The sequence below is a fragment of the Pseudonaja textilis genome, chromosome 1 (assembly GCF_049901715.1).
Source record: "Pseudonaja textilis isolate UNSWEBS1 chromosome 1, rPseTex1.2, whole genome shotgun sequence".
NCBI classification, from domain to species: Eukaryota; Metazoa; Chordata; class Lepidosauria; order Squamata; family Elapidae; genus Pseudonaja; species Pseudonaja textilis.
The window spans coordinates 292,246,599-292,273,559 of record NC_141990.1 but is presented as its reverse complement, the minus strand read 5'-3'; the positions used below and the strand labels follow the sequence as shown (position 1 = coordinate 292,273,559).

Here is a 26,961-nt window from a genome sequence, read left to right as displayed (position 1 = left end):
TTCTAACCATCTAAAATAAGCCATGTTCTAATGTTAACTTCTGTAAATTAAGTTGTTTAAGTATAATTTCCACAAGGTATGAAACAAGATACCAAGGGTGCATCTGACTGACTGCAAACTGAATAGCAAAGCATCTTACAAGTGTGCTTATTTATTTGTGTTATTTGGGAGCTGCCCAACACCACAAACCCCTTATGGAGGTGCCCTTCAGATCTATTGCCAGGTTTAAAAACCTAGCTGCGTGGTTTGATGCCTTTCTGATGAAAGTAGTGAGGCTTCCAGAATTGATGTCAGCTTCTTGAGATGGGCCAAGCCAAGAGACAGACACTGTAGGGATTCTGGGTGTGCTGCTTTATTGTAGTGGGGTAGAGTAACAGAATCTTGAAAGTGTTTCTCTCTGCCCTATCTGTTATTCCTCTTATAGCAGAAAAAAATCCTGATGGAATTATTTCAAATTTCTTCCTCATGCTTTTCATTTTTTAGGACCGAGTTGCCATTTCACTTCCTTTAACAATTCATGCCTTCCTTGCCCAAAGTCATGCCTACATTCCTTTTACAGGGAGAGATGGGTTACATTGCCTCTTCCAAACTTTCCATGAGAGCTCCCTGTTCACCTAAACAGAAACCTTTTGAAGACTTCACTTGGAAACAATCCTTGCATATCAAATTGAGGGTTCCTTGTTGCTTTCTGAACTGCGTTGTTTTCTTGCAGAGCTTTCATTACACAAACTAGGTAACATCATCAGTGTTAGCAAAAACTAGCATGACGATATTACCTAGTTTGGATAATGAAACATCTGCAAGAAAATGAACCCAGATCAGAGGGCAACAAGGAACCCTCATTTCAATTCTGAGCTATAAATACTCTCCTTTATTGGTATTATCAAGTCTATTATTTTCTGATACTTGGTTCATGACCCTTACTCCTCTCTTCAGTAATGGCATTCTTTCCTTGTTTGTTTTTCCCAAATATTTTTCTTTAGCCCACAGAAGCAATTTATGAAAGACCTAACTATGCGTCTATCTTAAAACATCCATACTGTTTTTGGACTGATGGCTCCCTCTTGTTCTTTCTATACCACCCCACGTTATTTCATGGTTGATAGTCTTTTTGGTAGCCATGGCTTTGGCCTGTCAACCTGGTAAACTCTTTTCCGTATAAAAAGATCCTGTTCCCCCTTCACCCAGATATTTCTTTCTTTCCAAAGTCTTGGAAAAAAGACAACGTTTTTCAAAGCGATCTGCTTGAATCAAGTTTTCCTCACCATCTTGGCCATCTTTAGAAACATAACTTTTTTTAAGGGCGGAATATCTCTAACACTGACTTGCTATTTGGACTATTTAGTATCATTTCAGTGGGACCAATGCATAATCCTGGCTTTCCAAGGCTAATCTTAAAGGACATGAACTTCACTTCGACATTGCTCCAAAGGAATAATGGCTGCCATCAAACTTTGCTGTAGATTGGCCAAACAGCCATATCCAGTTTGTGCTTATATGCCACAAGAGCAATAGCAGCATAGGAATCCTTCCTTTGGGTTCTATTCCTACTTGGAGCCAACTGTTTCTCTTCCCCTACAACTCCTGCTAGAACAACCAATTAGTGTAGCTAGTAATGCTTTACAAATGTCAATAATACACAAAATAAGGAACATGCACTTAATTTCTCCCCAACTTTTAAAATGTCTAATATCAATATGAAAGTACTTGACTCTAGTAGCAGCTTTTATTTTTGTGATATTATATATTAAAATACTGATTTCTATATAGCCATGAAACATAGGAAAAAGAAACTTGTTTTTTAAAATCTGTTTTAGGCTGACCTCCTTCTCATATTTTACATATAATTTCAGTTCAGTGATGATTTGCTTAATAATGCATCATACTTTTCAGGTTCAGTTGTAACGTCTTTCAGTGATCGGAAAGCAGAACTTTCCAATATATACCATCAAAGACCTCCTGCTGATGTGGTGTATAACCCATTCTATATGCAACTGCCACCTCTTTCTCCAGAATTCAGTCAAGACCTCACAGACAAAATGGTGAACAAGAGATTATATGGGTCAGGTAAAAGAGTTCATTAGTTGTGAATGAACATACATTTTCTCCATTTTAAAGAATAGTATTAAAAGACAACAGACACGAATTCTGCCCTTTTATATTAGTTGTGAATAAAATAAGCCTACATTAAACTAGGAAAACATAAATGTCCTAAAAATTATTTTCCACAACCAGACTAATATTTTTCTACATGTTTATGTGTCTATTTCTGATGGATTTCCCAAGTGGCCTTCCATTCAGGCTGCTCCTATTAGTACAGTTCTGTATTTTGTTCTTTCAGGCTATTCTTGTATTTGTATTCAGTTCTTGGGCAAGATATTCAAGCTCCTTGTTGCACTAAAGCTACATACTTTAGGTACAAGACTCTGAAAGGAAGAAGAACAAGTTAATTTAAAGGGCCTGAGGGGATAAATCTATGTAGTATTTATATGGACTGCATTTCTTTGAAGCAAAAACAGAAGCTGCAGATATTGTCTAAGGAAGAAAATAGTTTAAGGATGATCACTGTTTGACATAAACTGACCAGGTGAAGTACAGAAAACTCCAAGCCCAATTGAATGGTTTTGCTTTAGGGAATTAATCAATGAATAGTTTTTCACGAGCATACTGTAACACTTGAGAGACAGTTTGGTGTAGATGTGGTATTTTAAGAATTTTGTACTGAAATGGAAATACATTTTCTGTGTTTTTTCTATTGGAACCAAGTTTGGATATTATGTGTGGCAGTATTTTTGATTTCCTAACTGCTATTCATACTACTTTCTGGCCTTTAGTTGGGCTGCTTTCCTTTCAAATGTTTTCCACCTTCGCTTAGCTAGTATAGCAACAGTCACAGATACCTGCTGTTGTTAGTTTAGATTGGTTGAAGTGATGTGTGAGTGGAATATTGAGAGGGGAACAGCTATTAAATATAAAGACAGACAGAAGAAGATGGTTGTATCTGCATGACTGCCAGTCTTCCTGCTAAGTTACTTCAGTCTTATAAAATATTTGGTATATATTTCATGTATGTATCTAGGTGCTTTTATACGTGCATACATGTACATTGCTTCAAGATTGACACTGACTTAAACTCAGATGTTGCCAATGCTGTATAAAGTTATTTAAATATCCATAGAACATGAACTGGGTTGATTGTTCGAACTTTAACTTACTGTTTGCATGTGTTGTTTCTTTCTGATGTTGTTTAACTTTTGCTGACTCAGTTCTTGGGGTGTGTGAAGCTTTTTCAGACTTGCTTGCTGCTCCTAGAGCTACGATCGGACTTCTTATTAGCTTGTTGACTTTTTTGCTTCTTGCCATTGCAGTCTTGTGCCACAGAGTCATGTCCATTCCTACAGGAGTTAAAGTGTGGCTCTCTTTGTCTTATGTTACCTTCTTGGCAGGGAAAATTTAAGGGAATGCAAGGAATGTAAAGGAAAACTCTGTCATAAAGCTGGGCAGAATTGTTTTCTAATAAAAGATTCAACCTCTGCTTGACTTTTCCCCATGTCTGTTTTTGTTTGGTTGGCAATTACTGTATGTTTCCAGTTTTGTCTGTACTAGCAGTCAGCATAGACAGTCACCTGACCTACTCTTGCAACATTAAATAAAAATCGAGGAGCCAAGCCCTGATCTTCTGTTGCCCTTGTTGGCTATGGTTAGAACATTAGAAACCAAGAAGAATCTGTCTATGGAGATTCTCAGTTATCAAGGTCACGGTTGGGTACCTAGTATATACCACGGTATCCCAAAAGCACCTTTGGGATAGGAAGAATCTGGTAGCACCTTTTCTGACTAGCAGGTCGTATTAGAAGGCATAAGCTTTTGTGAGCTACAGCTCACTTTATCAAACATTTGTGCTGTAGCTTATAAAAGTTCATGCAGTTAATGATACTCGTTAATAGGAAAAGATGCCACTAGACTCCTCCTGATTTTTTGCCTCTATAGATTGACACAGCTGTCCTCCTGTAATAGAATATTAGAAATTTCTGGTTGTCTTCCATTGAAATGCAGTCAGTTTGCAGCATTTCAAGTGGTGATGTTTTGCACTGTTTCACGTATTTTTATTTGTGATTGTTTGAGTGGCCCAGAGTTAGACTTGTCTGTTCTTAGGAAGTGATAGCCATTTCTCACTTGGTTATGAATCCAATTAATTTATTAAATTTTATAATAGTTTATATCAACCTCATATCAACCACATTCTGGTACAGAATTTTTTTCAAGTTTAACATTTTTATTGAGTTATAGAATATAGCATAGAATTTTTCAAAACCAAATTGCTTTTGACATTTCTGTTTCTTTTTCAGTTTGTGATTTAAGAAGGAGCACATTGCCCTGCTCTTCCTCTTTAAGTCATTCTATGTTTGATCTTACAAGCCCACCTCAGCGCTTTCTTCAGGTAAATAAGTGTTATTTAGTGTTAATGTGATTCCGAGCTTTATTAATAATGGCAAATGATTGATTACAGGTACTCTTTGACCTGTGACCGCAAGGGAAACTGGAATTTCAATTTGCTAAACGATGTGGCGATTAAGTGAATCATCATGTGACTGGATCCAATTTTGTGACCATTTTTACTGCAATCATTGAGCAAATCATGTGGTTGTTAGGTGAATAACACAGTTGTTAAACAAACCTGTCTTCCCCAAATGACTTTTTTCTCAGAAGCTGTCTAGAAAGGTCACAAACCATGATTGCATAACAAGATGCAAACTGTTGTAAATGCAAGCCAGTTGCCAAGTGCCTGAATTGCAATCACATGACTTCAGGGGTAGTGCATTGGTTGTAACTTTGAGGGCAAGTTGTAAGTCACTTTTTCTGAGTCTGTCCTACCTCTGAATTGTTGTTAAACAATCAGTCATAAGTGGAGGACTATCTGTAATTCCTTTCTAATATATTTTGATCTCACGGTTAGTTCTGTATTTCCTTGTTCTTGTTTTGTTTTATGTTAACTAATCACACTTTTTTTTTTTTGCTGGAAGAGGTATGATTCTGCCTCTAGTGTACCAAGCAGCATCTCCTCCAGAAAGAATTCACAAGGTAATAACAGGAGTTTAGGTAATGAGCACTGTTATCTTGTCTTATGTCTGGTAGTGATCCGGTAAACTGGGCCTCATATGATGAGAGGGACCTGTGAAGGCCGGAAATACCTGATACAAGCATGCTATAGATGTAGGCCAATATAGGTCCTACATTATATTTTTATAAAATCAAAATATATTTTGACTTAAAATTTCCAGAATTTCTGTTAATACTTCTCTTTCTAGCTTTATTAGAAGTGGAGGTTACACTGGTATCTTAATAACAGCTAAAAATAGACTTAACCGGAAGAAAGTTATAGCTTTAAGCTTAACTTAAGTTGATTAAACCCAACAAACGTGAGACCTAGTTAATATATATTGCATGACTTCCTAGACTACAATATTTGATATAATAAATAGATAAATATTTTTTTTAATCCTCGATATTAAAAAAAGAAAGAAAATTCTCTCCCTAAGCTAGTATAGCTTGTAAAGCTAATATATCCAGAATAGAGGAATTTCATAAAAGTGGTTTGCTGACCTCCTTATTCTCCACATGGAAACTTCTTTACCTATGTATATTCAAATATATAACTACAATATGAATTGGTACAAATGTGGAATGGCTGGACCATATACTCTCTTCAAAAGCTAATGGCTTTTAGGTGGAAAAAAAATCATTGGAAATTCTGAGTAGTTAGGGCACAGGTGTCAGTCAGTACATGGGTGTCAAGTGGTACTAATACCACTCTATAAAGCTTTAGTAAGACCACATCTAGAGTATTGTATCCGGTTTTGGTCACCACATTATAAAAAAGATGTTGAGACTCTAGAAAAGAAGTATGGAGAAGAGCAACCAGGATGATTAGGGGACCAGAGACTAAAACATTTGAAGAACGGTTACAAGAACTGGGCATGGCTAGCCAAGTGAAGAGAAGGACCAGGGGAGACATGATAGCAGTCTTCCAATATCTGAGGGTCTGCCACAGAGAGGAACGGGTCAAACTATTTTCTGAAGCGCCTGTAAGCCAGACAAGGAATAATGGATGGAAATTGAACAAGGAGTAATTTAACCTGGAAATAAGGAGAAACTTTCTGACAGTGAGAACAATCAACCAAAGGAACAGCTTGCCCTCAGAAGTTGTGGGAGGGCCATCACTCAGACTTTCAAGAAGAGATTGGATTGTTATTTGTCAGAAATGGTGTAATGGCTTGGGCGGGGGGGTTGGACTAGATGACCTATAAGGTCCCTTCCAACTCTGATTATCTGTTATCTGTCAAACTCATGGCGTCACGTTGCTGTCATGTGACGTTTCATGACGTTTTTCCTATTTGTGGAGCTGCATGTGACGCATCCTGCCTGTGGGCTGACAGGTTGACATCCCTGGGTTAGGGAAAATGAAGGCCAGGGATTGGAAAAATCCACTAAAGCAAAAAACTCTTGTCTATAGGAAATGGGCAAATATTGAATAGTAAGTGAAGGTGCCATGTAGAAAAGAGAATGAAATGACATTTCAAGTTGAAGCTCATAAAATCACTGCTCTAAAGCTGACAAAAGGAAGCAAGCATTTTATTAGCATAAAGAAATATTTCTCACACTGCACTGGAGTGAACTTATATTGTGTTTTTGACGTAGTGCATCCTGTGTTGAGTCATCCTTGCTCAGAATTCCGGGAATTGCAGTCCTACTGCATCTGAAAAGTGGCAGGTTGGCAAAGATTGCTGCAGACTAAAAAAAGTACTTTCAGAAGCCTAGCATAATGCATTGTTTTAGATTCATTTGCCTGGTCCTTTTTAGCATACACTTTGCTTGGTAGAGTGATACAACACTGGTGAAAAGGTTAATCTCTTTGGTTCTGCCAGTGCAGGTGTATGTTGAAGAATGTTGGCAACCCACTATCTTGCTAATGTAGTTTTAAAAACACCTTTTATGATGCATTAAGGCAGGATTAGTCATAAACAGCTGAAACACTCACAAATTTGATTTGTATCAAACACATGTATTTCCTTATACATAACAGCTGACATATCCTGGCAGTAGGGAGAAATATTTAAGTCATGAGAACAGGTTTTTTTAAAAAGTAGTCTGAATTCACTGGATAAGCTAATGTTTTTTTCAGCTTTTGAGAACAAGTTCCAAAAGTGTTTTTGGATTTATCCCCAGATACAATTACATTATCAGGTGACGAAAGAGAATTTGGCAGGCTGAACGTGAAGGTGTGCTACCTTTTTTCTGTAGAACAGATATGGATCACCATCTTGAAAGTAAGTAATCCTAAAAAGCATTCAGTTACTGGTTCTGGAATGGTTCCATTAAGGGCATTTGTGGGGGAAGAAAATCTAGTTTATATCCTAAACTCAGTTGTTAGGCAAGAACCATTAGGTTGACAAATAAGCCTCCTCCTAAAAACCACAGTAGTTCCATTTATTATTAAATACGCAGTATAGAGTAACCTGTTCAGAGATACACTTACTGGACAGATTCAAATTAAATAGACAAATAATATGTGCAGCTTTTTTAAAATTTTGTCTCACCCTACTTTAATTTCATGTTGTCCAGGTTTCATTCAAGTGGTGCATCTGGCTCCTATAAAAAAATAGAAACATCCACTGGAAAGCTTAATAAAGTGTTTAAAATGATAACCATTCTAACCAAAATAATGAAAATATGTGTGAGATTTTCATTAATCATTATACAGTAATACGTCATTCAGTTCCTCTTTTTGCTGATTCTATCTTTCTATATACACACGTACACATACATACTCCCAGGCAATCTCACCTACTGTATCTTTCTCTGTGTAATCCCATACACATCCTGAGTACATCTAGGAACAATAAGACATTTTAATTTTATTTATTTATTGGTACAATTGCCTGTCTCACCAACAGTGACACTAGGCAGTGCACAATCATATAAAACACCAAATGTAAAACAACAGATAAAAAAATTATAATAAAAAATCATTATCACAACTCCCCCCCCCCACGAAATATACAAATCTTGTGTGAAGGGGAGATAAAAATGCCCCACTTAATGGATCCATCTAAGCAAGTCTTAATGGACAATGACACCTTTTATTATACATATGAACATCATTATTGATTCTAGCTAGGTTTTATTAGCAATAGATGAAATGCTATACAAACTGCTTTATACTGAGTTGGAACATCTTCCATTACTTCTACTCTGGATATAGACATAAAACTAGAATTTTGCTGTATGAAATCCTTTTATTTGAAAATGGGCGGAATTGAATTGGGACAGTGAATATACAGAGTACATACTGTTCCATAAACCAGTACATCTTCAGGCATAACAATATTTAGAAAGAGAATACTTTGTGCTTTAATCTACTTCATTTCATTATAATTTTTATTGTGTTAATTCACGATTATTAACTATTCTGGATTCATGAAAGTATAAGAAAGAGGCATTAGTGTAACTTTTACCTTAGACAGCCAGTATTTAATCACTTTTTCAGCAATAATTATCTAAGGCAATAGTGCAGTTGAAGAACCATATTTTATAGTAAGATGAATAATGTTTATCATAAATAAAGCAAACTAACATAAGGAAATTAAGCACATAGTTGTGTTTTCCAAGATTGCATTGTTAATTTTCAATTTTGTAGTGCAAAGATTTGAACTGGTCATCTGCTTGTGAAGAACATCCTCAAATATCCATCAAAGGAATCCTCACCCTACACAAACCAGTGCAGTTCAGATGTTTAGCAAAAGAAGCTTCCAATGTAAGTTGCCCTTTAAAAAAAAATCTATTTCAAAATTCTTTTACATGTAATATGTGAATTGATAAAAGCAGAGACACAAGAGTGATTATGGATAAGGATTTTCCCCCCAAAATTTTACATTTAACTGTCGCTTGCCTTTAGGACATTGAGTTCATGGAAACCTTTGTGTTTGCTATTAAACTGCAACTTCTCCAGACTGCAAGACTTGTGTTCAAAGTACAATCCCTAATTCCCAGGAGAAAAACTATAGGAGAATGTATTTTGCCCCTGCGAGACCTCAGTTCACAGGAAGTGGATTATTGGCTGATGATAACACCTCCTTCCAAAGCTTTAGTAAGTTAAAATATCCCAAGGATTCTTGAAGGAGATACACAGGGCTTTATGCAAGAACAGAAATGTAGAACTGGTTTTTGTCGGTCCTTTTGTTTATATTCATTCATCCCCAATTTTATCAGGAGCCCCCAATGCTGGGAGGGGGGACATGCAAGAAGAAAAGAGGTCCCTCACTTGTAGCCCCTATCAGCTAAGTCTTCCACATTCACTTCTTCCATTGCCAAATTGCAACCAGTTCCTTTTTATCTACAAGGTAATGTCTGAAAAATTATAAACAGGGTGCAAAGTCTATAATTCTTCAGATATTTCAACTCCTTCTTCCCCTTAACCTGTTGTAAATTCCCCTCCATCCTAGCTATACATTCACAATAGCTATATATCTCTAATATAATAGTAGTTTTTATTCTGAGGCTGGATTATATAACAGGATTTGACTTGTTTCAAAAAGGATAGCCTTAATAAGTGTGTTGATTTTCTCTGGTCTGACCTACCTTGAACAGCTGATATTTTCACAAGAAAATTAAAACTATAATTTTTTTGAGATAGCCTACATAAGAGACCCTTGCAAGGCAGTATCTTACCCTCCTCCATTTACTCCACGAATCAGTGAAATATTGCCTGCTTATGAATACTATCTTGCTTCCTACAATTTGTAAGCCCTTTTTGTGTGGCAAGGGTTCTTGAAAATATCTATCATCTTATTTACTCTCCATATGTACAACAGATTGGCATTCCTCTGAAATGGAGCTACATTGGTAATGAAAGTATTTTAATTATAAAATTCCATCACTATAGAATTTCACACAAGGAAGTTATATTGCAGCTTCACTTATTAACATCTGCCAGAACTGGCTCTAAAGAACCAGAAAATGAATTCTGTGAACCAAAGGTCATCCCAACCTCATGAAAAAGTCTTTAGAAATGTAAGGCAGTTTAAAAAAAACAAATAAAAAAAACAATTTATAATGGGGGTGGGATTCTGCCATTTTAAAGAATGAGGAAATTCTACAGAAATCCTGACAGCACTTTCCACAAAACATATACAATAGGGTTTTTTTTAAATCCCAATCTTGATTCTGGCAAATTTGGAAGGATCAGAACTTACAATTATATAGCATACAAAAGTAGCATTATCAGGCAGTTTAAAAAAAAGATAGAGCTAATGTTTGATTAAACTGAAAGTCTGATCTTTTCACTTCACACCTGTGTAACAAAATACTTTATTTGTGAAATTTGGCTAAGATGAAGATGGAACATTTCTTTGCTCTTTGACTCTCTGTGCAGGTGTGTTCTGCAGAATTGAAAATAGGCACCTGTTTTCAAGCAGTAAACAGCCGGATCCAGTTGCAAATCCTGGAAGCTCAGAACCTTCCAAGTTCATCCACACCATTGTCTTCAAGTAAATACCATAGTCTTATTGGTCAAATTCCATAAATAAGAGCATGTTTAAATACAAAATTACACATCTCTGTGTGTCTGCTGCACTGTGTGGTTTATGATTATATAATGACTTTTATATAAAGGCATGTCATATCTTGATCTACTATCTAGGCTTCCCAGATACATAAAAGTAAAACTAAAAAGAAACAATTTCTTCTGAATCCTCTCAGTTGATCCTATTTATTTTAAAATATGCTTTCTTAAAGCCTGTTATTTAATATTCAAATATGTTTAGAAGTTTGAATAGAATTATACAGGTGTGGGGGTGTTGCAGTCAAGATAGCAATAGGCTACCTTTTCTGTTAGAATCATTGACTGGCATGGACAAAGTTAACAGGAAAAATTGCTTCCTCAAGTAGAAGGATGAATTCCACTGGTCTTTATAACAGCCTGATACTGGGAACTGAAGCTGCTTGAGCAGAGTTTGTTTCCAAGAGGTTGAGCAGTGTATTCTATGCCTTAAAATTCATCAGCCCTGGAGGCGGGGTATGATATGCCCATTATATTCAAAGATATTGCATCAATTATAATTAACAGTAACATATTCTTTCACTTTGGGATTTCAAACTTCACACAGTGAAAACATTTTAAAAATTGTCATTAATTCTACCATAGATTTTTTTGTAAAGATTGTGATGCTCAGCACTGAAGGATTGGTTGATAAAAAAAAAACTCGTTTGCTGAAATCTACTAACAGTCAAGTAAAATGGGGAGAAACCCTGATGTTCCCTGTGAGCCAGAATGAACATGGAATAAACTTTCTCATCAAACTCTATAGTAGGAGCTCAGTGAGAAGAAAACATTTCCTGGGACAGGTTGGTTTGTTTTTTTTCCCTATGACACCCAAAGCAAAGATTTCTGAATTCTAAAATTTAAAATTTATGCAGACTACAAATTTTGCTTTTTAACAAAAATGTTACCATTAATATAATCCTGGTTGAAATAAAAGAGGAATAGGAAACCTGCAGTTTCCAGATTTTGCTAAATATTGTCCAGCCAGTTAATATTCAGCAATTTCTTTAAATATGGATTTAATTTCATGGCTAGATCCTTTAAAAAAATTATCTCATTATGAATAAATAATTTTGTACCATAAGTAATTTCCTCTTATGCAATTTTATGTCAGAAATCTCAGATTTACAACTCAAAGAATTGTCAGATACTAATTTCCATTCCATTTTACAAGACACAGGTAAAGTATATTAGGAGAGAAAGATTAAATGCTCAGAAGGTATTGTAGCAGAAATCTCCAGATCATGGGATGTAAAAATTAGTCTTTTCCAAAATCCTAAAAACAAAATAAAAGATAACAATGCTTTTAGAATCCATTTTTTAAATAAAATGCCTATTTTTATCATCATATGTGGTCACTCAGCATACATGTTCTTGATTCATATTTTATATTGTGTAAACATGATTTTATACACTAATCAAGATAAATGTCAAAAACAGCTTTTGGCGACTTCTTTATAAGGATCCTTTGTTTTTCTTATCATGCAGGTTTGCTTAAGCAGTGACAGCAACAGTGCAGAAGCTGCTGATCAATGGAGGGACACAATTGCTAATCCAGAGAAGGTTGTGATTAAATGGCATAACATTATTCCAGCGTGATACTGCTTTGAACAGCTCTTTTGGTTCTGATTTGGACTTGAGCCCTGAGACTTTTGCACTTATTTAAAATGATCAGCCATCAGATAACAAAGAGACAGTAAAGAAATATCTATATGGATGCATACAATATCGTCTCTGCACAAGAAAATCACAGAGGAAGCAACAGAGTTTAAAAAGGAAGCATAAGTTGGAAATCCTAGCAAAGTACATAAAAAGCCACAGTGAAAAATTAGTGGCTTGGTTATTAATTGATTGTTGATCTATAAGGCTTACATGTGAAACATTTTAATATTTATATTCTAAAACAAAAATTAATTTAAAAACTTTGTATAGATTTTAGTGAAAAATACCATAGAAGGGCTAGCCTTCAAGAAGATTTTGTATTAGTGGACAACCATGTTCCAACTATTGTTTTGCTTCTAAAAGTATTCTGTGGACACTTTATTATTTCTACCAACATGTTGAACAAGTGAGTAAGATAGGCGGGGGAGGTAGAACTAATACTTTACCATTTAAATTCTTGAAATAAACATTTTAAGATAATTTTTGAGAATAGTTGTTGTGTTGGATAGTAAATTTGAGAAACGGGCAGGGAAATAACAATTCTTTTGTTAATCAGTTCAATTTTACAGTTCTTCAGCATAAAATTTGCTTTATTGTTTTGAACAGAGAGATAGATTAATAAGAAGTGTTCCAATGATGAAATTCAGTAGAATCTGATCTCAGACTTAGAACTAACAGAGCCCCAGTATTCTGTGTTTTAGGAAAACTTAATTCACCAGTCCTTATAAAATGAAAGAAACAAAACAAAATATGCAATCATCATTCTAACCAATTATTTTGAAAAATAAGCACTTTCCCACCCTCCAGTATTTTAAGTTAACATATAAAGTGATAAAGGCCAATAGAGCTTGTATGCCAAAGAAGTCCATGGATAACTAAACTGGCACCACTTATATAGATTTGTAGAGTCCCCAGATTCTCCAGTCTGAACCATGTGAGAACAATGGCCATAATCAAGCAATAATTTCTAGAGATAAAACCTTTTTAAGGCACAAGGATCTGCATTTACTGCACACAATTCAGTGTCTTGACAACGGAGATATTTGGCAAAAAGATTGGCAGTTGAAATAGGCACTGTGCAGCAGATAAGCCATGGGGGAAAATGGATCAGTAACATCTGAAAAACCTCCATGGGGATTTGAAATGCAGCATGATTTAACTTCGTTGCCTCTTTCATTAGATTATCAGTTCACACTGAGCTTTAAATAAATAGGATTCAGTTTGCCTCAAAGCTGTTGCCATATGAACCTGGAAGGGCACGTTTAACATCAACCCTCATGCTGTTGTAATCTCAGGAGTATTTGTCAGACGAAGCTCCCAAGAAGGACATGGAACAATTCAGCCAGAGTTCAGTTCTTTATTTGCTTTCACATAGCAGACAGATTCTTGCCAGACTAAACCCTTACTAGCCCCCAGCCTTATGGATGCACCCTGAGAGATTCTAAGGAGTGGTTATCCTTACTTTCTTCCTCTGTCTCCTCTTCAGTACTGAAATGTGCTGCCTCTTGTCTTCCTTCTCTTTCTGGAATATGCTCTCTCCTTCGTGGGAGACAGTCACTTCACTATAGTCCATCACACCAACTGCCCCTCTGTGGAAACCATCTCTCACAATACCATTCCTATTTCTCATAACATGTGAAATACACAGGATACTTATATGCAATGATCAGAAATGAAACCATACATAATTCCAGCAAATGAATATTTTAAAAAATAATTAAACTTCAGAAATTCTATTTCTGCAGCCTCTGCTGAAAACGTTAGGAATTGCTACAAGCAGTGTTACACTACTTTAAAATGTACTGGTTTCAAAAATGACAAGGCTCGAATCTGAATTCTGTTTCAGTCAGACTTGGCTGATGTTGGTGATGTATGAAACATAATGACTTATGAATCAGAAAGTATAGTTGTAGAGTGATTAGCTGGAAGAATCCAGATTTTTATGAGGAAAGAGGAGAAAAAAGGCATGTGTAGAAAAGGCATTAATTAATTTTCTATGACAGCATAGAAAACCAAAGTTCAGGAGAGATGAATGAATTAAGTGAAAAAGTGATCAAACTAAAAGCCACTAAGCCACACTAAGAAAATCAAATGAAAACAATTATGGGAACATAAAACTGGAGAAGACATAGAACTGTATTTAACTCCAAAACAATCTGGAATAATTCAGGGGAAAAAACTCTTTGTAATCCTCAAAGATTATAATTAGGTAGCAAAAATTTTGCTATGTAAACAGTCCTTGCTTAACCAGTCACTGAGCAATCATTTGAAGTTACAACAGACAACACCCCAAAAAATGATTCTTCTGGCCAAAAATCTCTATTGGAATAGGTTCACTTAATGACTATCACATTTATTTAATGATCACCATGTTTGCTTAATTATTGCTGCAAAAATCAGTCATAATCACATGGTGACCCACTTAACCGCAATGGGTTGTGATTTTACAACCATTTTTGTGGCAGCTGTTAAGCAGATATGACAGTAATTCTGGGCTCAATTATGGTCGTACATTGAGGATTACCTGTATGAATTAAATATTAATTTAGTTGGATTTAAATCTGGAGAAGCAAATGAAATAGTGCTGGGTATAGCAGCTAGTCTTTCGGAAGAGCCCTGGTTCTCGGTCTCAGCAAATAAAAAGCAAATAAATGTGGCTTGCAATGCATTCAATATAGTCACTTGTACAGCTGAAAAAATGGATTGTTTAGAAGTTGAATTAGAAATTTAAGTCCAAATTTAAATATCCTGCAGTTCTTTGGTTAAGACGCTTATTAACAATGTACTTTATGTGCATCCAGTTCATGGTAAATGTGATGTTAGTCTGTCATTATAAAAATCATTTCTCTACTCTATTGCAAAATAATTGGTAAAAAGAACAATACTATCTTTTTAAGCAAAATAATCACTGAAATTAGAAGAATGAAATTATGAGCAAAATTGCTTTAACAGTCTTGGTACAGTATTTTATTTCCTCTTTTATTTTTTATAAACATTGTACATGCACATGTTATCTAGTAGGATAAATGCAGATCTTATTAGGGCTTCGTGCAATAATAACATTCTTAGGGAGCTCACGTTCAAATATCAGAATATATAGAATTTCTACTGAATTTATAGTACTGTAATACAAAAATTACCAGCTGGTTTATTATAAATGTATATGCTAATGCATATTTTTATGAATATATACAGTATGTGTGTGTTGATGCCTGAAGCATTTGTATAAATAGATTCTAGTCTGACTTTTGCCTTCTACCTGTGGTCTGATCTGTTTAGCAAAAGTCTCTAGCCAAAGCTTGCTTTTCAAATGATAAAAATATGCCTGATGAGTTTCACATGTGCACATACACATAATACATATGCACATATGAACACACACATATACAGAGAGAGAGAGAGAGAGATTATTTTACTGAACAGAACTCAAGCAAAGAGGGGGGGAAATATCTTTCTCACAGCTTCCTGATGATGGTGTGAAGCTGAGTAGAGTATCCCAGAATTTCACATTATGCAACATGCTGGGCCTCATGCCAGGACTTTGTTTAAGAAGGGTGTGAAATGAATGGACGAAGAAGCTGGTGATGCCAAATGTTAATAATGACGTCACTGTTAATCTACCTCATGAATAATCCCGGATCCTGGCACAGCTGTACAGTACACTTCAAGTCTTATTATTAACCTACATGCTATTTTTATTGACAATTAACTACATTGCTGGGGTATATTTTTGGTTAATTATTAGAAAACGAACAGAGTATATACCTTGTATGAATAGTTACAGCAATTCTGTAGGCACCTGCAATTTTTGGAGAATAGCCTGCTTTCTATAGCCTAGTTTTGTGGAACTGCTACACGTGGCTTCAAAGTAGCACCTGGCCTTAGAAATGGTCTTTCTTCTGCAGTATGCTGGACAAAGAGAACTGATACATTTTGGACCTCTTTCTAAAGTCTTCCTTTTATGTTGGCCTTTCCGTATTACTTGTTTTTATTTTAGTTTTTAAAATGATAAAATGCTTTAAAATAAAGAGTTGATTAATACAGTACTTAGTGTTGCTAAAATTAGGACCATTCTGAAAATTAAGAAGTTGAGAATTATTCCAGAAGTTTTTACATTCTAACTTGTCATTTGCTGATTGGTCACTCATCACTACATTATTATGAAGACTTGTGTCTATACATGAAGCTTGTGTTTATATGTGAACTTCCCAGGTTTGCAAGATGTCATCTGAATCATCTCTTCAGATCCCAATTAAGCTATAAGCGAATATGAACAATTTTATCTGCAGTCTCACAAATATGTGGTAGCAGTCAGTAAGAAGATCACCTTTTCTATGTTTACCCCTCTAATAAGAAACTTAAGGATGATTTACAGGCGGTGTAGTAAGAATACAGAACTAATAATATTAAAGATATAGTCATTTCTTTGATCACATTCGTTCTTTTACGATACCCCCTGCTCTGTTGTTTCTTTAACTGTTTCATTCCCTAGAGCTCCTTCGTTTTCCAAGATCTCCAAATTAGGGTAGGCCACTTGAAGGGGCAATTTCCCCCATGCTCTTCGGAAAGAATTCCAAAGCAAAACTAGAGATGTGGTAAAAAAAAAAATTTCAAACTTGGCAATGTTAAGATCAACTTAACATCAACTCCCAGAATATTTTTGTACTCTGGGAGTTGAAGTCCACACATCTGAAAGTTTCCAAGCCTGAAAAACACTGTATTAGACTGCAATAAGTGGAACAAAATCCTCTACTCTCTTCCTCAGTTGCCACTACAAAATATTTTATATTAATATGTCAGTTTTATGGATCTTTGCCCCAGTGACAGAGCATCAAGATATACAGTTAAGCATGCTGGTGAATTAAGCATTTGTGTGCAAAGAAAAGCTAACTTTAGCTTTGCTCATTTACTTCACTAAGCATCAGTTAAATGTGATACAAAGGGATTTTGTGTCAAACATTAAATCGTGGGGGGGAGGGGGCTATTAAGAAGAAATGTTGCTGTTTTAGCCATATCTGGCTAAAGTAGCCCTTAAATAATAAGACCAAACCCAGTTTTGGACATAGTATAAAAACGAATATATGTTTCTATGCTAGCAGAAACTCTGCCACTTGAAAAGTAAACTTCTAAACAAATATAAACTTGGCTTTTTGTTGAAGTTGATTACATAGGAAATGATGAATTGTTTTTAAAAAGTTCACACTGAGTTTTATTTGCTGATTTGATATCCATTTTTCTGGTTAAGTGAGACCTTTTTATTGAATGATAAAATAAAGCGATAATGAAGAATTGCTACATGACTAACTGGGTGGAGTCCCTTTAGTCCCATGCAATGACATTCATTTTTCATTGCTTTAGCCCAAACAAGACCTTTCTTTGTTTGGAACTAAAGCAAAATTTACCTGGGAATTAAAGCAAAATTCACCTGGGAACTCCACCAGGAACACTTGATAGAGTCAGTTGGCTAAGTTAAAGTAATTGCACAACATATTTCTCTTTCCCTTATGGTTTGGCTTGCAATAAACGGTGAGCAGGGCCAAGGATTACTTGCATCACCTTTATCTGCATGCTTTTTTTATGCTGACTGGATTCACACATCATTTCCTGGCTTGGAACCAAACCCATCAGGCCCAATGCACCTAGCATTTTGTCACTTATGCCAGTGGTGGGATTCTTTTTTTTTTTTTACTACCGGTTCTGTGGGCATGGCCTGGTGGGTGTGGCATGACTTGATGGGCATGGCTTGGTGGGCATGGCAGGGGGAGGATACTGCAAAAACCCCATTCCCTCCCCACCCTACTAACCTGGTTTCCAGCTCCATTCTCCTATGCAGGGCAACAAAAGAAGACCCAGCCAATCAGCTGGGACTCAGGAGGCAGAGAATAGATGGGGGCGGGACCAGTCAGAGGTAGCATTCACCAGTTCTCTGAACTACTCAAAATTTCCACTACCGGTTCTCCAGAACTGGTCAGAACCTGCTGGATTCCACCTCTGACTTGTGCTCTCTGCTCTCTAAATTTACCCATTTAATTCCAGGCATTTGAACAAAATATTTTTCTACTTGTCCAGTTCACTGCTGTAAAGCTACATTTGAAAGCCTGGTGAAAAATTATTTTCCTTTCCTTTTTTAAAATTAAACTCTGTAAATAGAATCCTTATGGCATCTTAAGCATGTGCAACATTTTTAACACCTGCAATTAGTACTTAAGGAAGATGTCTAAGATAGTGGAAAAGGGGCTTCAAATCCAGAAAGCATGCATGTCAAAGCATACAGACAAAGCTCTCTTGCAAAGGATCACTATAGAGTCAGTTGAAGGTGACTTTCGGGGCTCCCGGTCTCACCCATTCTTTGAGTCTGGGGTGGGCTTAGGACAAAAATGCATTTAGTTAAATATAATTGATACTACTATTCATAATCTTTTTCTGTAAGCCTAAACATTAGACACAGATCAGTGGTGGGATTCAAAATTTTTTACTACCAGTTCTATGGGTGTGGCTTGGTGGGTGTGGTTTGGTGGGTGTGGCTTGGTGGGTGTGGCAGGGGAAGGATACTGCAAAATTTCCATTCCCTCCCCACTCCAGGGGGAAGGTTACTGCAAAATCCTTCCCTCCACACCCCACTAACCTGCTTTCCAGCTCTGTTCTCCTGTGCAGAGCAACAAAGAAGACTCAGCCAATCAGCTGGGACTCAGGAGGCAGAGAATAGAGGGGGGCGGGGCCAGTCAGAGGTGGAATTTGCTGGTTCTCCGAATTACTCAAAATTTCCACTACTGGTTTTCCAGAACTAATCAGAACCTGCTGAATACCACCTCTGACACAGATAGTTTATTTATATCCTTTCATTTGTTTTAATTTATATCCCACTTTTTCTTTAAGAGTTCAAGGAAGTTTATTTCCATATTGTTGCCAGAATAAATTACCAGGAATTGACTTTCACTATAAATATAGTTTATTTACTTTACTGCCCTATAAAGCAAACAGCTTTTCAAAATGAGCTCTGCCAATTTATATTTAGGAATTATATTCTGCAAGGAGACTTTTCTCATGCAATCTTCTGCTTCCACTTGAAATCATTCTGAAAATCAACTGTCTGGATGTAGGTCATTGTTTAATAGTCCTCAATTTACGACAACAATTGAACCCAAAATTTCTACTGCTAAGTAGGACAGTTGTTAAGTGAGTTTTGTCCCATTTTATGACCTTTCTTGCCATAGTTCTTAAGGGAATCACTGCGGTTGTTAAGTTAGTAACACTAGTAGCTTCCCAATTGACTTTGCTTGTCCAAAGGTCGGAAAAACATGAACATGTGACCCTGGGGACAATGCAACCGTCATAAATAGTTGACCGTTGCCAAGTGTCCACATTTTGATCATCTGACCACAGGGATGCTTTCATACATGTGAAAAATGATCATAAGTCCCTTTTGTGTTGTTATAACTTTAAATGAATGGTTGTAAGTCAAGGGCTAGCTGTAGTTTGATTTGCTCATGTAACATGATGGCTGCAAGAAAAACTGAATCCTTCTAACTGCCTTTTTGAATATTCAAATGTAAGGATCAGTTGACTGGCTCTTTCAAAGGCCCTACGTGGAGGGGGAGGAGTTAGAACTAGGCAAAAGAGCAAGGCAGAAGACCCCAGGAAGCAGAGAAAGGTAACTATTTGCCCTAGCCCTATGATTCTCACGTACACTTAACTACAATTCCCATCATTAATTTCACCAGCCAGTTGTTAAAACACTTCTGCCTTTCATAAGGTATACAATGACAAGGTAGATGAGAGATCTACTAGATAATTCTTTTGTTAACAAAGCTGCATCTCATTTAATCTCTCCTATTAGTAAAGTCAGTCCTGGCCAAGTTAGGTAAGATTTATCTATTTCATACCTTATTTATTGCTTGTAGCCCAATGTGTTTAGTCCAGGACATGTGACTCCTTATTTATATGACACCCTCACTTCAGTAATTCTAGGCAGTTCACATATTAAGGTTAAGGTTTAGACAGCAAGATAGATAAAGCAACATAGATAACACACTAAGAACAAATACATATATTGCTCCTTGCGGGGGGGGGTGGATGAGTGAAAAAAGCAAAAAACAAGAACTAAAAGAGAGAATTTTAGGCACAGAATACCATCAGGGAGCAAATCATCACACCCAACCCCAGGAAAGAGCCATCAGAGGGATGCTATTCCACAGTCACAGCTGCAGAGAAAGCACTTCTCCCCTTCTCATCTGTTTCCAGGACAATGACATCTGTCTGGGTCCTTGAAAAAATATCCCAAAATGTATAGTTGGGGGGAAATCTATTTACTACATCATTGCTGCTTTGCAGTAAGTAACAAGGGTGGTTTTGTTTCCTCCAAAACCTGGTTCTGTAAGTCTAGTACTTTGCTTTTACTTATGAGAGAATTACAGACATTCACCAGTAGTAGGAAAAAAATGGAACGTCAGTGGGGTGTGGTAGACAAGGTGCAATGCTATAATCCAATGGTCCCCAACCTTTCCAGCTCAGTGGACCAGTGGCAGTGGCGGGGGGGAAAGCGGGTGGTTTGGGGCGTGTGCCCACCATTTGCACAAATGGAGCTTTGTGTGCTTGTGTGCTCAGCTGTCACTTGCATGGCTTGGTTCCCAATGGGCTGCAACCTGGTCCTGGGCTGCAGACTGGGGTTAGGGACAATTGAGTATGGCTTTGAAGGCCCAAACTAGTCATTCTCTAGCATCCTCTACATTAAACAGAAGGCAAGTCTTGCTGACTAGACTTGGTGTGGACAGGTATACCAGTAACTGTCTTTTTCTTTTATGGATTGCCCCCTTCTCACTAATCCCTATTCTTTTTCCAAATATTTATACACTTTGGAACCCACTCCTACACTTTCTTGTTTGACACTAGCAGACCCTTTCTTTCTTTTTTTCCTTCCTTCCTTCCTTCCTTCCTTCCTTCCTTCCTTCCTTCCTTCCTTCCTTCCTTCCTTCCTTCCTTCCTTCCTTCCTTCCTTCCTTCCTTTTTCTTCTTCCTTCCTTTCTCTTTCTTTTTTCTTTCCTCTCTCTCATCTATTTATATATCTATCTTTCTATCTATCTTTCTATCTATCATCTATCCATCTTTTCTCTTATATTGTACTACTGTTGCCTTGATGCTACAAAGATTAAGTGAAAAGAACACATTGTTCCTTTGTTAGGTCCATAATACTTTTGTGGCAATGAAAAGCTGATGGTTCAGCTTCATGGAAGCAAAGAGATAGTATTCATTGAAATGTTGTAGCTTGATTCCAACATGCCTAAATTGTAGTTTAAAGATTTAAAAAGTGGGGAAGGGAACTATTGTAATATAAGAGGGCATTGGGTCAGAAGGAGAGGAGAATGTGCTTCTACCAGCCTAAGCAGAAATCAAAAACAAGATGTTTGCAGGAGATATAAAGTTAACCTGGAGGAAGGCTAGGAGAACTGGTGGGGAAACCAGAATAGCCAGAGGATTTTATTGGATTCAGTGATCCACTGGATTTTTTTTAAAGGAAACTACTTATCTTCTGAGGACAGCACAGGGCTAAACAGCTATCTAAGGTATCAACCAGCCATTGGAACAAGGGATAACGCAAGAGTGGGATGCAGCACAGCAAATATATCTATATGGTTGGAAAGAACAAGGTGACGTACCCAGCAGCACGATGAAGTGCCATAAAATGCACATAAAAATAGATGCAGCTGGGATCGTACTGTTGGGGCTACTACCATCTTGACTTTATTTGACCATGTCTGGAAGAGAAATAGCTTTGGTATAATTTCACATTCACATTTTCTTTTATTTCCTTATTTCACAGATGGAGCTGCTATGGCTTTATATTTTGCTTGGACCCATTTTGAAACTTTCTTCAGGCCTTTCCTACAATAAAAAAGGCAAGTTGTGATTTCAAATACATTCATTCCTGATTGTTAGAATGATCAAAAGGAGAAGATGGACACTCAGGCTAGGGAATTTGCCCGTTTCTCTCTTTCTTTGCCTGTTTATGCCATCTCTGGACAACTGCATAACTGGATAGAAGCATTCCTGTCAAACAGACAACAAGTGGTCAAAATTGGAAGTGTCCTATCAAATTCTGTACCTTTCAATAGTGGTGTCCCCCAAGGCAGTGTTCTAGGACCAACTCTTTTCATACTCTACATAAATGACCTCTGTGATCATATTAAGAGCAACTGCGTTCTCTTCGCTGATGATGTAAGGCTGTTCAATACCACAGACAATACTGCTACCCTTCAAAAATATCTTGACTATGGATCAGAATGGTCAAACAAATGGCAGCTTCAAATCTCAACAAATAAATGCTCTGTCTTACATATTGGCAAAAAAAAATCAGAAAATAAAATACAAGCTGAATAGTCACGACCTTGTTGATGATCCAAGCTCTGTAATACTCATCTCTAATGATCTAAGTGCTAGAGCCCACTGTAACTACATAGCCAAAAAGGCATTAAGAGTTGTTAACCTAATCCTACGTAGCTTATTCTCTGGTAACATCACACTACTAACTAGAGCATACAAAAACATTTGCTAGACCAATACTCGAATACAGCTCATCAGTCTGGAACCCACATTACACATCTGATATTAGCACAGTTGAGAAAGTCCAGAAATATTTAACAAGAGGAGTTTTCTACTCCTCTACTCGTTGTAGAATACCTTATGCCACCAAACTTGAAATTCTAGACCTAGAAAACCTTTAATTATGCTGTCTTCGGTCTGATCCAAGTATGGTACATAAAATCATACATTACAATGACTTACCTGTCAATGAATACTTCAGCGTCAACCATAACAATACAAGAACACACAATAGATACAAACTCAAGGTTAACCACACCAAACTTGATTGCAAGAAATACAACTTAAGCAACAGAGTGGCCAATGTTTGGAATACTCTACCTGACTCTGTGGTTTCTTCCCCAAACCCCCCAAATTTTAACCTTAGACTGTCTACTATTGACCTCACCCCTTTCCTAAGAGGTCTGTAGGGGGCGTGCATAAATGCCCCAATGTGCCTAACGTCCCTGTCCTATTGTTTCTTTTATTTTTCTTATATGTACCCATTTCATGTATTCATAACTATGTATATACTTATACCTATTATCTTGTAAGTGATTGACAAATCAAAATAAAAAATAAATAAATAGGAAGACTCCTGCTGGCTTTTTTATGCTGTTTTGTGCAGTCCTGGACAGCTGCAATGGCCATCAATCATATTCCTGACACCACAAGAAAATTTTGCTTTAAATGACAGCTGTAATCATGCTTGTTTTGTTTCATAATGGATTCTGTTTTAGTTGTTGTAATGTCCTTGCTTTAATATGAGATTTTGTTCTCTCATTGGCTTTGTCAATGTTGATTGTTTTTGTTTTGTTTGATTTCAGATGACTTTGTAGTCCAGAGCCTTTTGCTCTGTTCTGTTTTCCCCCAGTTCCATTTTCCATAGTTATATTCTTTGCAACATTATGACCTCAGACTATCCTTCTTTAAATGATCTCACTCTGCCATCTTCCATCCTTGTATAGCTAAAATTCAATGCAGTGAATTTTAGCTATACGAGAAACAATACACAAATATTGATATTATAGTAAGAGTTATCTATGTACATATGTGATTCCAGGAATTAGAATAAATCCATCTGTGGCACAAATACTAATTGATATGGTATGCATCATTCACCACAAGGGCATCCTCAGCTTCCTGACTAGACTTCTAGCAAATCCAGGCAGCAAAAATTCAGATGAACACTGTATCCTGGCAAAGAACACATGACTGCCATCTAGTGGTTTTCCAGGTTTCTGCAGCCCAAATCTGACACTCTTACTGTGTACATCCTGGAAAAGTTTTGACTATCTTGCAGATATAGCTATTGAAAATTTCAGAATAAGACATACAGTATTAGATGTTATGATGGTAATCTATCTATTCTATGAATTCATTATGTGGAGCCTGTTGTAGCCAGAACTGAAATAAATTAATATTAATTGACCTCAGTCATATATATATATATCAGAGCAATCATTCTTGCACCACTGTTTCATTAGAGAAGGATATCAACAATCCAATTCTAGCCCAGTGCAAAATTTGTTATTATTCATTAAGATGGTAGTTGTTCTTTAAATTAAATTAAATTCTTTAAATTAAAAGAATACCGTCTCTTCTTGCAATTGTATGGTATATGAAACTTCTGTAAGAAAATTAAGCATTTGATATGGCCCCAAAAAAGGAGCAAGGAGGCAATTTATATAAATTAATTTTTACTACAAGCCAAGATATATTAACAGTAGACAACATGGAGAATGTTTTGTTCTTCTTTCTTTCTTTCTTTTTCTTCCTTCCTTCCTTCCTTCCTTCCTTTCTTCCTTCCTTCCTTCCTTCCTGCCTGCCTGCCTGCCTGCCTGCCTGCATTTCTCCATCTCTCACCCATTACTTTGAACTTTTACTCTGTTTCTCTTTCATTTATATTACATATCATTCATCATGGATGTAGAGTCTAAGTTTCACTGGCTGCATACTGCTTGCCCAAATCTTGAGCATTCTTCCTAGAATGTATGCATAATGATATTAGAATTAGTAACATGACACAAGAGGAAAAATACTACAGTCACTTCATTATATTAATTACATTTAATTTCATTTTAGTTAGATTAAAATGTGGTTTTTATCCTACTACTTCTAGTCATAGGTATACATGAGCAAAGACCAGATGTAGCCTTTACCCCATGAAGTTTGTACATCATTGGTATAAATAAACATGTTTAGAGATGATTTAATACTTCTGTATTTTCTCTCAGAGGTGTCCACTTCAAGTTTTGCCTGCTACACAGATACTTTCACAAAAGATACTGCAAAGTCTAAAGCAGTCAAACTGTATCTTCCATGGAGGAGCTTAGTAAGTTTCCCATTCAGTTTTATATATTGTACAGAAACTTAAATTATGGCAATTAACAATAACTTAAAAAGAAAAGTAAATAGGTTTACCAAATCTCTGTTTCACAGACTTCATAAACCACAGGCAAAATGCTATTTTACTCAAACACCATTCCATAGAGGCACCATTATACAGTTGGTTGTAACCGATCCACCCCTTTTCCCCCATAAGTCCATTAAATTAAGGGTTTCTTCTTTGTATGAAAGAAAATGTGTTATTTCTATAAAATTATTATTTTGTAGTTATTTCTATAAAATTCAGCTTGACTAGTTCTGTACAAGTACTTTGAATAAGAAACATCCCCAGATATAAAGAATAGGGTTTTTTTTTACTTGCTTAGTGAATTTTCTAAATCTGTGAAAGTATAGAAAGGATATGACAAATAAAATGTAAATTAAAGAAATGCTCTCAGCTATCAATTTTGATCTAGTGGCCAAGGCAACAGTCGAGAAACCTGGAGATTGTCAGTTCTACTCCTGCCTTAAGCATGAAAGCTGCCTGGTGATCTTGGACCAGTCACTCTCTTTCATCCCAAATCACCTCACAGGGTTGTTGTGAGGAAAATAGGAGGAGGGAATATTAGGTATGCTCACCACTTTGAGTTATTTATAAATAATAATAAAGACAAAATTTTAAAAAATCTTTAAAAGGAGATCAAAAGTAGTAATCATATTGCCCACTCTTTCCACATGTACTGTGATAACCTGGGGTATGGCACAAAGATAACAAAGTCACAAAAATAGATAAATTTCCTTTAATATCTCCAACTTGGCTCCCAATGTCCAGTTATCCTCGGCTGGAGATCAAACTCTTCCAAAAACAGTCTAGAAAGGGAAGAAATGCAGTCCGAACCCAAAGTATAGATAAATTAGAAATAAAAAAACCAACACAAACCACGCTGAAGTAATTAACATGACTGGCCAGGATAATAAACTGCCGACTTCCAAATGATAATGAAGCACGCACAATTGGGAGGACACCAAAACCCAGATAAGCCTCGACAAAGATAATGCATGCTTTGCTTCCAGCAAGGTGCTGTGTGCAAACGCCCTTTTTTATATCCTGTTCTCCCAGCTGCAACTAATGAAAGGGATCAGGCCCCCTTTCTCTACTGTAAGCCATGAGGGGGGTGGCCTTGAGTCTTCCTCCAAAGGCCCAGCTGGACTGTGCCCTTCCCCCCTTTCTTCCACCACCACCGGAGCCACATTCCCACTCCCTGTCAGCTGCTCAATCTCCCCCTCAGAATCAGACTCCAATGAGGGTATGACATGTACCATTTTCCATTTTGTTGGAACTGAGGACCCTTTATTCTGCCATTTCACACTGTGTTTTCAAAGGGAAAGCATTCACTTCCTGCCTACAGCAACAAGGGGAAAACAGGGATCTTAAACAGGATGCAGGAGACAGAGTTGTGGAGATGTGGGCTGTGATTCCTAATGTATTGACGCATAAGAAAAACATTCAGAAAAAAACATCTGCAGCATTTGCCGCAGTAAATTTTCATCCAGGGTTGACAGCTAATCCCAAACATATAACAATATGTATTAATGGCAATAGGCCTAGGAAGAACCATTTCTCTTTGTAAGACAAGGATTTAGAGCAGCTAAGATCCCACTTTCTGCAAATTGAATTGCTGACATCAGTAACTTCACTCATTGTGAATGTTGAAGTCTGTTATTATTATTACTGTTATTATAGTGGACTTGGCATTTTTATCAATCTATTTGAATCATTCCCAAAAACCTGAGAT

At 36.6% G+C, this 26,961-nt stretch overlaps 2 protein-coding genes across 2 annotated transcripts in view; both read left to right on the top strand.

Moving 5' to 3' along the window:
• The window catches only part of TC2N (tandem C2 domains, nuclear), a 28,550-nt gene extending 15,808 nt beyond the window's left edge, over positions 1–12,742 (top strand). Inside the window, exons 4-12 of the mRNA XM_026713147.2 lie at positions 1,894–2,067; positions 4,350–4,441; positions 5,025–5,082; positions 7,228–7,328; positions 8,699–8,815; positions 8,957–9,148; positions 10,433–10,547; positions 11,204–11,403; positions 12,089–12,742. Coding sequence (XP_026568932.1) covers positions 1,894–2,067; positions 4,350–4,441; positions 5,025–5,082; positions 7,228–7,328; positions 8,699–8,815; positions 8,957–9,148; positions 10,433–10,547; positions 11,204–11,403; positions 12,089–12,199 — 1,160 coding nt within the window. The 3' untranslated portion in view covers positions 12,200–12,742. The remainder of the gene's footprint in view (positions 1–1,893; positions 2,068–4,349; positions 4,442–5,024; positions 5,083–7,227; positions 7,329–8,698; positions 8,816–8,956; positions 9,149–10,432; positions 10,548–11,203; positions 11,404–12,088) is intronic.
• Positions 12,743–25,034: 12,292 nt separating this feature from the next.
• Positions 25,035–26,961, top strand: part of CATSPERB (catsper channel auxiliary subunit beta) — an 81,833-nt gene continuing 79,906 nt past the window's right edge. The window contains exon 1 of the mRNA XM_087932214.1: positions 25,035–25,172. Coding sequence (XP_087788340.1) covers positions 25,035–25,172 — 138 coding nt within the window. The remainder of the gene's footprint in view (positions 25,173–26,961) is intronic.